This window comes from Apus apus, chromosome 3 (genome assembly GCF_020740795.1).
Source record: "Apus apus isolate bApuApu2 chromosome 3, bApuApu2.pri.cur, whole genome shotgun sequence".
Taxonomy (NCBI): Eukaryota; Metazoa; Chordata; class Aves; order Apodiformes; family Apodidae; genus Apus; species Apus apus.
Window position 1 is genome coordinate 113509659 of NC_067284.1, and position 12654 is coordinate 113522312.

Genomic DNA, 12654 nt, shown 5'->3' on the forward strand with positions numbered 1-12654 from the left:
CAGTAATCCAGTACTCTGGTGATTCAGGAAATGATCTTGGGTTGCACTTCCATGAGTTGTTGTCTCTGTGGGAGTCCTTCTTTTTGTCCAGTATAGGGTTGATGTGGGGGAGGACACCAGTACCATTTTTTACTCTAATGCTTTCAAAAGGCCAAATTCCACACTGATACCTGATGACAGCTTCTGCCAGTTGTGCAAAAAGGGGACATCAGCTCTGATGAGTGAGGAATTTGCCTAAGTCCACAGAAGGGCTGTGCGGCTGTGATGTGCACTTTGAAGGTCTGAGAAGGTGTAGGTGGTGACTGGGCTGGACTCTCTCTGTTGGTAGAAGGTAATTTCTCCTTACTTGATTCATCTCCAGCAGTGGTTGGAGACTTGGGATGGTAAGAATGTGGAAGGGCTGTCATGAGATTGGGAGTGTCAGGTAGAATCTGCAGTCGCCTGCTGTGAACGGGACATTGCATTTTGGGTGACTGTTGGTTTGCTTTCTAAATGCAGGAACATGGGATATTGCAGAAGTAAAATCCTGTCCTGTGACCTTTGGGACGTTACCACAGCTGTCCAGGGAGTTAGGTGAGTGGTCTCTGTTTGGACTTCTATCTGAATTCTTGTACTGCTCTCTTGGATGCTTGGCTTAAAAGTACTCTCATTGCTTACACAGGAGTCTTTTCCCTTGGAGCCACATTTCCTTAGTCCTCCCTTGTAGAGCTTCTTCCCATCTGCAATCCAGTGCTACCAGCAGTGACATCAGAATGCTTTACTGAGCTCTTTCCAAACTCATGTCTCATCTTGGAATAAATAAATAAAAATACTGCCTCCCCAGCAGATTCTTTCTCTGTTAGGTTTACTCACACAGAAGGTTTCTGTTGTGTTCTGATGACCAACAATTCAGAGAATTTCAGACTGAGGGAGGGAGCAAACGCCTCAGTTGAAGAGGCTGCCCAGCCAGCAGCTTCCCCTCCAGCACAGCTTGAGCCTCTCCAGGCACGGCCTTGAGAAGGCTGGAGCATCTTCTGGTTTTGCATTAATCTTCAGCCTCATTTTGGGCTTTCATTTTACCTGTCTGCAACTGTCAGTCCTTCTCACTGCCTGGCTCTGAGTGCTCCTGGTTCATACACTCTCTGCCTACCAGAAACTTAAATTTGTCTGGAGGTCCAACTGTCTGATGAATAAAAGTCTGAGGCTTTTAGAGATGGCAAGCATAGATACATGTGAAGAGACATCTCTGCAGAAATCAACATGTGAGCTGGAAGCCAGAAATGCACCTCTAAAGCCAGAGACAGTAGTCAATATAATACATGCCATATTTTATCATCTGGTTTTCAACACTGCACCAGTGGATTGAAGCAGTTCCTAATGGATGAGTGCTTGACAGGGAGACATACTTGTTAACAACTGCATCTATGCAGCAAAAAATCAAGCTGATGCAGAGCAAAAACTGCATAAACAAAGGAGTATTTTAGGTGGAAAGAAGAAAGGAGAAATCAGAGATGAAAATATATCTATTGTTTATTCAAGTAATGAAGGAAGCATTAATCTGTTATGTACAGGCCTAAGGAGGGAGCCAAGGGGAATCATTCAGGGGGGCATGGGAATTGTACTGGTTGCCTTAGTTGTTGAAAATAATAATCAGAAAAAAAACTTTTAACTCTTCTTTTTCCTCCAGCAGCTCTCTCTCATCTGTGCTCTTTCTCAGAGTAATTAGCTTGGTAATTAGGGATTTCTGTCAGAATGAGCAGGAGCTTTCTCACTGAAGTCACCAGGAGCTGGATACACTGGCTGCAGCTGCTGTTCTGCAGGAGCAATAGCTCCCTTCTTACATCCCCAGCAGAGATGTGTTGGAAGTTCACATCTCTGAATATTGTTAGTGTAGCCACTCCTGAGTGGGCTGCTTTTTATAACTTATGCATGTAGTGCCCTCATCCAGCCTTTGTTAATAAATCCACTGGGATGAGCAGCACAGATTAATGTCTGGCTTCAATTACCTAACGCGATTAATTGTTTTTATTAATATGAATATACCAATGTGATTATCTTTCAGGTTTGGGGGAGGGTTGTTTTTTTTTGGTTGTTTTTTTTTTTTAAAGATGCTTTTCCTGTGTGCAAATAGCATGAAGAGTAAAGCATCTGAGGACAGTCCCTCCAGATGCTGCTGGCATGCCAGCTCCACTTTCTTCCCAGCAGACGAGGCATGGCAGGGGCAGGGTAGGTCTCTTTGCTCATTTTCTATTGAAAGATGAGTGCATTCATGCTGATAACTTTTTCAGTCTGTTCTCTTAAGTCTTAAAAATCAGACTTCACTTCCCATCTGGCACAAGGCTGGCAGAGGTAAGGAAGACATTCAGTTTGGGTCTTGGTTTTGGGCAGGTGCCCAAAGCTCTTGCGAGCTCGGTCCGAGCAGCTGGTGCCCTCCGTGGGACCCTTGTGAAGGGCAGGGACATTTGTTTTTACTTAGAAGGTGGCAAAAAAAAGGGGATGCAGTAGGTGCAGTCTTGTTCAGTGCATGTATCCTGCTGTGCAAAGTGTAATGAGAGCTTCTGGGCAGCAAGGCCAGCCGTAGGGAGGCAGCCTGAAGGCTCCCATAGCCTGGTGTCCTCTCTCCCGCAATTGCACGTGGCATTTGCTGGCAGATAAGCACGGGAACAGGTCAAGCACAGGGCAATCCCTCCACGTCCCTCCCCACACCCAGCAGAGAGTGGGTCAAGGACTTCCAGAGCTAGAGGCAACAATGTGGGCTCTGTGCTTCAAAAAAAAACCCAACGAAACAACAACACGTGTTAGCAATCATCACAGATTACTAAGTTTACAAAAAAAACCCAACCCTCACAGTTGGGTTTGGTTTTCATAACTGAAGCGTTGTGCTCCCCTCCCTCCCATCGTTGGGTGGGGAAGGTGGAGCTGAGTGACCCCTTTCCAGGCAGCCCCCAGCCCAGGCTGAGTGGGGTGGCTGGGGAGGAGCAGTGGGGAGGACAGAGCACTGCTGGAGCAGTGGGTGCCTTTGCCAGAGCTTAAAACCCAGAACCCAGACGCAGGATCCAACTCCATGTGCACCGTAGCAATCAGGATTTCAGTCTTTTTATGATGAGTAATGTTTTTGTAACTTTTAAAATCTGCTTGAGAGGCCAGAGTGGGTCCTGAGTGGCTGGGATAATTTGGCATGAACCGTGTGGGTATTAGGTGGCCTTTTGTCTTGACCTTTTGGTCAGGATTGAGTGAAGTATCTATTTATACCGTTGTCGTTGGGAGGCCTTACCCTGCTCTTGCAGGAAGGATGCCTGACGAGGCGAGCAGACCCCTTCTTGCTCTAGGTGCCCTGATTGCCTTAACTACAGGAGAACCCAGAGGGGTTGAACACACTGAGGAGGAAAAAACTGTGGTTGTCTTGCTTGTCTACCCAGTGGTAGCTGAGGCTCTGCAGCAGATGCATCAGCTTGGCCATCAGGGGATTTTATAAATAGCAGAGTTTGCTTAAAAAAAACAAAAGAAAAAACAAAACAAAACAAAATAAAAAGAATCCAAAACCCAACCCAAAGCCTTCCCTTCCCTTAGTGCTGTGTTTGTTTACCCCCACGTTGCTGCTGGCGAGCGCCCGGCCCCTTGTAACGTCTGAGCCCAGGCCTGCCCGTGCGGGAAGGAGGGAAGCAAGGCAGGTAGCTCTTCAGCAGTGTTTCTTTGGTGTTGCATTTAGCACATGTCACACTTGGCACGCTCTAGATTTGTTCTGCAGTTGCAAAGCTGGGCAGAGCTCCACTTTTTTTCGGTGCTGGGTCTGTGTGAGAGCAGAAGAGAGAGGAATGAGTTCAGCATCTTGCTCTTGCAAACGTCGAAGCAGATGCATGTGATTGAAAGCAGAAATGGAAGGATTTCTGCCTGCCTTACAGCTTAGTTCTTAGTAGTAGTAGGTTTTTTTTTTTCCTTTGACTCATCAGCCTTGATATTAATGCAGAGGGGAGTGCTGGGAACATGTATTCCCTGAATTTGGATGAGGTAATGGTTGGCGTTAAGGTCTGTGCTGCAGGCAAAATGAGCTCTTTGACAGTTAAACAAGGCCTGTTAGCTCTTGCAGGTCTGTGAACTAAAAAGAATGCCATTCATAACCCGAATATGAGCTGGGGTCATTTTATCAAAGCCAAATCAGTACATTTAATGAGTCTCTTTGTTCCATGATGGGCTGGTGCAGGAGAAGGATCTGGATACTGGCTTCCTGCCTCTGCCCCGGCTCGCGGAGCAGCCTTGGCTGGCTCCCTGCCCCACACTGGGCTATCTTTTTGTGAAGTTCTGGGAATAAAAACAGCCTCACTCCCCAAAAGTCTGAGGATTAAGTGTTGTCACAACTGAAAATATATATACAGAGAGGGAGAGAGGCAGTTAGTTAGGGAACTGAACTGTGATATGGGAGCGTTCAAATGACAGATAAATCGGGCTGGTTTCAAAACAACACACTGCTGGGTTGACATTCATTTATGATACACATTGCTGATGGTTACTTCTTAATCATTGTCTCATCTGGAGTTCTGGGGCCGTTTATGGGCTCCTCAGTGCAAGATGGGCATGGACATACTGGAGTGGGCCCAGCAGAGTCCATCTGAAACACCTGATGGGGTGGTGGGCTCTGCTCTGCCCCCTGAGCAGACAAGAGGCAACAGGCATAAAGTGAAGTAGTTGAAATTCTATGTATACATAAGAAAAAGGTTTTCTGTTTGTTTGGTTTTTTTAGGGTGAGGGTGGACAGCCAGCAGAACAGGTTGCCCAGAGAGGTTGCAGAGTCTCCATCTTTGGAGATATTAAAAACTCATATGGCCACATCCCTGAGCAACCTGCTGCAGCTGAGCCTGCTGTGGGCAGCAACTGTGGGACTAGACAACCTCCAGAGGCACCTTCCAACCTCAAGAGATTCTGTAATCCTCATTCAGTCATCAGTCATTGTCTCTGCCTATTCAAACAATTAGTCCTTAGCAATCTAAGCCTTAGCTAGGGATATGAAGTGTCTCAGAGCTGAAGCCACAGGGTCAGCACTGATGGCCGCAGTACCTCATGAGGAAAGGGGCTCCAAAGTTGGCATCTTCTTTCATCCTCATTTTCCCCTGCTCATTGTTACAATTTGCATGCTTTTCAGCCCTGTGTAAAGAGAAAATCTCTGGTGCTTTTGGCATAGCTCACTTCACTTTTGGGCCTGGGAGCTGCTCTGGTTTCACCAGGCACCTTTCTTGCCTTTGGACCTTGCTCTGCAGGGTAGTTCTGGATTCACTGGCCATCTCCTGCCTGCCCTGCCTCCTGTGCTCTACCCTGATGGCTTTCCTGCTTTGCACGTGCTTCCCAACCCTGCCTTTGTTCAACTGTACCACACCTCTGCCACTGCCCCTTTGGTGACATTTATGAAGCTGTCTTTGGCTGTCTCACAAAACTCTTTACAGGCTGCGGTGGGTTTTGCTGTTACAAAACGTGTAACCTTTGCAGTGCAGCCAGCTGGGCTGTTCTAGAGCACTCGTGTCTGGCTCCAGGGCAAGCAAATCCAGATCTTATGCCCCATGTCTGCTTCCCAGAGCAGGGGGCTGTGCTCTGGGCACAGTCCTGGGCAGCTTCTTTGGACTAAAGAAGTCTTCAGTCTGGTATTTATTCAATATTTTTTGCATCTGCTGAATTATGCTAGAAGAAGGTGCCAAATGAGCACTACTTTTGTAAAATAAACAGCAGGAATTATTAAGATGTTGGTCAAGATGCAGTGGGAGTGATCACCTCCATTAGTGCTAAACCCACCAAGGGAGCTGGAGTGCTTGCTGCTGCAGGGCATCTTCCTTTTTGTCCTCGTGGTTTTCTCCTACTGAAGGAATTAGTGACCAGCTTTAGCCTGTGAGAGAAGTTGTGACCCATGGAGGACCAGTTGCTAATTTAAAAATATTAGAGATTACTTGAAGTTTAAAGCCATTCCAGGAGATGTCACTGTAGCTGTAAGGCTACATAACAGGAGGGGTTTAAAACCAGAGCTCTAGAATAAGTACATTAACCCCTATTTTCCCCATCAAATCCAGCAAAATTTAAATATTCTTATATTTCACTTGTGTTTTACTCTGAATTGAGGTTAACACCCCTGGCACATAAGGCTTTGGGAAGAGAAATTCTGAGATGAGGCAGACTCAGCTCTGCCTGGCTGAGCTTCCTGCCCACCCTCATGATGAGGGCGAAGCATGAAGGGAAGCCCATGGCAGGAATTCAGCCGTTAAAACGACTGTCATACTTAAAAATAAGTGCATAAATATCCTGTTCCAGAGATGGGAAGTTAAATAAGTGAAAATGATAGTCGTGCCTTCCAGTGGGCCTTCCTGAAGTGACAGTATGTTTTGCTTGCACACCCACAAGAGCATCTATTGGCAGAGTTGCTGCCGTACAGCTCAGGAGAGACTGTCATTCCTGAAGTCTTGGTGCCATTCCACCAGTCCCTGCGTCATGCCGTGCACCTCCTGGTTGCCAGGATTTCCTCCTCTCTAGCAGTAACACCATGGTTTTGCCTGTATTTTTGCTGCCATGGCACACTTGTGGTATTTTAGGGCAGAGGCAGAGCGTGCACGGATGGGCTGTGGAGCTGGGACTTGCTGTGTCCTCACCCTGATGTACTTTTTGGCATAGATACAGGGTGGGGGGTGCTGGTTGGTGTTGCCTTCAACCACAACAGCTAAATCCTCCAGGGTTTGTGAGCCAGACCCTCGGGTAACCAAACTGGGGAGAAGCAGCAGAAGCTTTTTGGTGGTGGTATCCCATGCTACAGCTTACACAAATTCTTCTTCAGATGTCTAAGTCATTCATGTTTATTGTGCAGCTCTCTAATCTAGATGCATTCATTTGCCTAAAACACTTAGACTGGAATTTTGGGGGAAACACATTAGAAAATATTTGTTCCTGTCCCTTCTGAAGAAGGAGGAGAAATACTGTCTGTGCATAGAGCATGGATTTTAAACTGAGAAACTTGAGCAATGTTTATAATCATGTTCATAACATTTGGCAGCAAACTGGACAGAGCAACTTTTTGGAAACCATTTTCTTTTATCATCCCCAGCATGCTTTTGGTTTTGGCCCTGCTTCAACTAGAAGTTTTTCCATCCAGCCTGGGATGTTTTTATATTTGTTTTCATTTTAAGAGATGTGATCAGCTAAAGAGCTATTATTATATGTTGTGTTTTGAAAGTCTTTCTCCCTGTTAGGATAAGCCTTTAGACTGTTACATTAAAACCATTAAAAAATAATCAAGTAGTCCTTTCAACATCTTACACTGATTTATCTGCTCTTTTGCACCTCATTTAGTTTGGGCAAAAAAAAATGAGATCAGTCTGTTTTGCTTTCTTGCCTGAGGATCATTTCCCAGTGATTTGTGGAGAGGCAGCTGAGGGCTTGTGGCCAGATTTTCAAAGGTCCCAGATGCTGGCAGATACAGAAACCTAAAAGATTTTCAGAAGCTTTCTGCCTAGTCCCTGTGAAATTATCAGAATCCATGCAGGGAAGGTGTTACCTGTTGTGCATTTGTTAGGGAGTTGTTAGGGAGCTTTAGAAATCTGTGCTGTGTCGGTGCCCTTCTGGCTTCCATTCAAGAAAAGAAAATGGAAGGAGAAGTAAAGAATGCATTTGGTAGTGTTTTTTATAGGAAAGTAAAGTCAATGAGAGCATTAAAAAATGCACAAATCCCTTGCTAATATTCCTCTTCCATGCACATAATTGCCCTGAGGGTGATGTGTTGCAGTGAGTGGAAGAGCCTGTCATCTCTGCCAGTGTTTCTGGATATGCCTCCGTGAAATCAAAAGAAAATGTTTGACAAACTGTGCTGTTAGTTTTGTAAAGCTGGTTTTATCGAAGCTCAGGCTGGAAGGGCTTTTGTTCCTCTATGTGTATTGCTGCCCTTCTTTAGTTTTCCTCCTGTCCTGAAGAGTGCAGTCATTACCTGTGAATTAGCAGTCAATGTATACTTGTTAAAAACATGCATGTGAGCACCTGCACACCCAGCCATCCCATCGGCAAGTGGGAAGATGACAGAAACTCTTTGCAGCAGTTGTGTTACCAGTGTGAGCCTGGGAAGTGGCCCAGATTTGAACATCACTCATTCATATGCTTGTACCAATAGATGACCCTTCAACGATTGACCCAGATTCTGACTGGAAGGCTCCCGTGGAAGAGTGGGGAAACTGGACAGGGGATGAGGAGCATCAGACAGGGGACAAGAAGGGCAAGGTGAGGCAGCAGCACTGATGACCAAGGGAGACCTACTTCACTGGGGACAGTCTCAGCCAGGCTGAAGTGTCCAGTCCAACCCTAGAGCCTGGTTCCTGCAGTCGTGGGGACTTTCTCACGCTGGGAGATGGCACTTGGGATGGTCACTTCCCTGACCTGAGATAGCTGGAATAGGGGGACACAGCTTGCAGGACATGTGAGATGGGTTGGAGAGGTCTGTTTGGTTGGTTGGCTGGTTCAGGGAGTTTATCATTTTGATGGCATTGCTGTCCTGAGCAGCACACGTGGGGCGTTTGCCACCCTACCCTCTGCTGCTGACCTTCCTGAATACCTGGGCTTTACAAGAGGTGTGGAGTCCACAGCTGACACCAGCCTTCACACCCTCCCCAGCAACTGGGCCCGTAGCGATACAGTCGTAGCTTGGGTGGAGAGGTAGAAGCAGAAGACTTGCTGTTGAAATGCTTTCTGGAAGCCCAGGGAAATGTCCCTCTTTGGCAGCAGTGGGAAGAGCGTGCTGAGCTATTTGCAAACAGCTGTCTTCAGCTGAGGCGTGCACCTTGTCCAGAGAGACACCCTGCTTGGACAATGTCAGCACACACTCCTGGAGGTCATCAGTTTTCCTGAAAAACACATGAATCAGCGTCTCCCAGGCCTCCCCTTATAAAATCTCTGATGCTTTCAGGATTTGCCAGAAGGCAGAGCAGGCATTCATCCCTGCCTTCCTGGACTCGAAAGTAAAACACAGCGGAAGAAGAAGAAAATTGAAGTGAAGGAAGCAAGGGGTGGAGCTGGGCTGAGGCATGTGAGTATTTTGTATTCCCAGAGCAGCATCTGGTTTTCTAAGAGCAGAGGGGGATGTCTTCTCCATTAGGATGATGTGACCCAAGGGGGATTTCTCTTCCTTTCCCTTTTTTTGGCTTCCTCTTCTCTTCTTTTCTCTTTTCTCCCTGCCCTCCCGTAAAAGCAGGCTGAGCACAGGGACCAGTGGGGTTTTGTAACACAGAATTCCCTAACATACCTACAAAACAGTTTGAACTTGCAATGCAGAGAGGAGCAGATGGTCCTAATCATGGAAAAAAAATTAATAAAGAATGCTTTCTCAGGCAAATGCACTCTTGAGTTTAGTGTAGAACAGGGCTGTGTTTTTATCTGTAGTGGAAGGCCACCTGGGGATATTAACAGTAATGCAAAGGTGGTTCCCAAAAGCCAGTGAAGATAAAGTGAGACCAGTGTTATGTCAGTGAAAAGCTTATTGAGAAGAAAATGTCTCAGAGAATGGCAACAGAGAAAGGTTGTGGAAAATGTCAGTTCATTTGGGATGGGAAGTACAAAGGAACAGAGTGTTGACTAGGTTTTGGATCAGCCCTTGGCTGTGATGTCCTTGCTGGTCAGTGAGATGAGAAATAGGAGGGGGACCCCCCAAAATGTCTTCATTAGTTTTTATTCATGTGCCACTGAATATGTTGCTCTGGACTTGTACAGCTGTGTAGTGTCACTTGTCTTCCCCTCACACCCACTGTGGTCTCTCCTGATCCTTGGGGCAATTTTGCTCCCTGGACTCCTTCCTGATGCTCCCATTTTTAAGGGAAAAGCTTTTACCTAACTCACTGACCACAACTCACATGGTCATTAGGGGGCAGCCCATGAGCCCCTGGAGTGCTGCCAGGCCACCCTCCCTCTTGCACATCCTATTAGTTGCTTTAGCTTTGCAGGTACCTTCATGAGTAATCTCAGTAGTGCTGCTCAGGCTCCTCAGGACCACGTCGTTTCTTCTGGCACATTTAGGATAAGCCAGAAGAATTTTGTGCTGCAACTCAGCCCCACATACCAGTGTCTGCTGCTATGCAAGGTTGTCCTTTCGGGATGGACATACAAAAAAGAAATTACTTATGAAGCCAGACATCAAAGGTGCTCATCACACTCCCTGTGGGACCTTCAGTATTTCTGTGGTCATTTAGCAGTCACTGGGCACATCTTAGTCTTCAGTCTGTTCTATTCATGAAGAAAAAAGGGGGAAAGATGGAAATGAAAGGCATTTTCAATATTTTAATCCCTTCTAAAACAAACAGGAGGCAGGTAGGTAACATGCCAGAATATTCTAACCATTTAAAAACTAACTTTCCTGCAGGTTCTTTAAATACCTTCATTCCCTCCAATAAAGACATTTTCTCTTATATTTTGTACTTGCATATGCTTCGTTTTACTCATGTATGTTTAGTGAAGCATATTGTTTCAATTAAGCCCCAGCAAGGTTTGGAAAGAAGAATGGAAGAAGACCCAAGGGCCTTGATATCTACAGAATACAGCAGTGGTGCAGTTTGTGCTTCCTTCAGAAAATCCTTGGATATTGCTAATAATGCACCACCCAGTAATGGTAAGTGGCTGCTTTTGTGCATCTGATTAATTTTAGTTTCAGAATAATCCCTAATCTGAGGAGTGTTCACAAATGCGTTTTTACACTTAAAATACTTGTCCTTTAGCTCAATGTGTTAATTCTTAGAGAGGCTCTGTTGAATGTTTCTTTCTGTGGCAAATACCTGTTGTGCCAGAGTTAATGAGCAACACTGCCAGTGTGTTTGGTGGGAGGAGTTTTTGCACAGTGCTTTGAGATGTGAAATGGAAGCAAATGTATGTGTGAGTCAGGGCCCACCAAAAACATTCAGAGCCCTCCCCATGACTTCAGGTCACCCTTCTAAGTAGGTGACCCTTGTAAAATACATTTAGGAACCCAAAAATACCCTTCTTCAGGTGAAAAGCCAGCAGTTCCCGGGGACATGATTGCACATGGAAGGCTTGTGCACTGGCCCCTGTTTGTATGGCAGGTGTCCCTGGGAAGAAGGAGAGGAAGAAGAGGAAGAAAATGGAGAAAGAGACTTGAGGGAGCCGTGCAGCTGCCAGAGTGACAACCCAGTGGGGCAGGCCTGCCCATGAGCTGCAAGGATTCTGCTTTCTGTGATGCCATGCTGAGCTCAAAGTAAAGAGAGGCTCTGGGAGATCTCCCAGCAAGAGGAACAGAAGAGGAGCCAGAGCATGAGTGTGAGAGAATGAGTGTGCTGAGCACAGGAGGTGGCACTGGAACTGATGGAAGACAAATGAGTGGCTGTTCATGCCAGGCTGCTGCCCTCAATTCAAAGCTGCTGAATGGGTTCTGACTGGTTGCATTAAGTCCTTTCAGTTTTTCCCTGTCATGGTGTTTGTCAACTTGTCATGTTACATGCCATTGTAGAAATGGTCAGGACATACCTGACCGGGATTGTACTTCAGTGCCATGGAGGATCCACCAGCTCATCTGGTCTCTGGCCTTTCTGCAGAGGTGATGCTTGACACACTAATGTACAGAAGGAAGCACTCTGCAGAGGCAAAGGGAGAATAATGTGGGTCATTCTCAAACCTCCTACATCTTTTAAATCCTTATTGAGCCGCTGCAGCCAGACTTTTGCCTGATACCTTGACATAATTTTCACCCCTTATCAGGCTAGCTTATTCCACAGGGGAAAATTTTTAAAGGAGGTTTTAAACCTATCTGGAAACATGGTCTAAACCTTTTTCTCCTCAGATTTCCTGATGAGGTGAAGTTTAAAGGCTGTATGTCAAAAGCATGTTGCATTTGTACTTACTGTAGACTGAAATGACTTTGAAATATTTTTTCTTAATCTGATCTTGGGAAGTTTTCATCATTTTGTTACTTCAGTATTCTAATATAAACTCAATTTGTGAACAAAGTGTTTTTAAATGTTGTTTTAGTATTTATTGAAGACTGTGTATTTCTTGAAATGTGTGTATTTCTTGTCAGAGGGCTTACAGCATGGAGGAGGGAATGTGTTTATAAGTAACTCTGAGCTGACACCACTCAAACCTGAAGCACTTTATCCCTAGAGGAGCTGCAGCTCTGGTGGTAGCTGTGAGTGTTTCCTAGATGGTCCTGAGACTGTGCCTCCACCTGACCCATCTGAGAAGTGCTGCCTGGGAGGATGAGATAGTGATTCTTAAGTCTCCATCTGCATTTAAACTTGTGCCTTCGGAGATAGTATGGGAAGGTGACCTCCCTCGTGCATGTTTGGTGGCGTGGGGCTGATGCTGTGAAGCTCCTTGCACATGGAGTAACCAGGGTTGTTAATGGCTTTACAGCAGAGCTCCTGTGTGCACTGCTGAGCCAGAGAGGAGCTCTGTGCTTCTGCCATCTCAGCCACCCTGCTGCTGGTGCTGGCTGCTCTGAGCCTTACCTGCAGCTCAGCACTTCCACCTGGAGCCCTCAGCTGTTGCATAGTTCAGAGCAGCTGTTACCCTTCAGAGGAGCAATTAACTGCAGCAGTGCATTTGTGTTTGGAGGTTAGCTGTTGTGTGTCAAAGGGTCCTTCTCTTGTGCTGTGATTTTTGGGGTGGCTACCTCTACAGCGTGCCCTGAAATGTAGCACAGCAGTTTCCAAGAGACAGGTGAGG

At 46.1% G+C, this 12654-nt stretch overlaps 1 protein-coding gene across 1 annotated transcript in view; it reads left to right on the forward strand.

Annotated features, from left to right (window-relative positions):
- The window catches only part of LOC127382923 (uncharacterized), a 28861-nt gene extending 16628 nt beyond the window's left edge, over window positions 1-12233 (forward strand). The window contains exons 6-10 of the mRNA XM_051615075.1: window positions 499-573; window positions 8108-8214; window positions 8897-9016; window positions 10456-10588; window positions 11037-12233. Coding sequence (XP_051471035.1) covers window positions 499-573; window positions 8108-8214; window positions 8897-9016; window positions 10456-10588; window positions 11037-11092 — 491 coding nt within the window. The 3' untranslated portion in view covers window positions 11093-12233. The remainder of the gene's footprint in view (window positions 1-498; window positions 574-8107; window positions 8215-8896; window positions 9017-10455; window positions 10589-11036) is intronic.
- The last annotated feature ends 421 nt before the right edge of the window (window positions 12234-12654 follow it).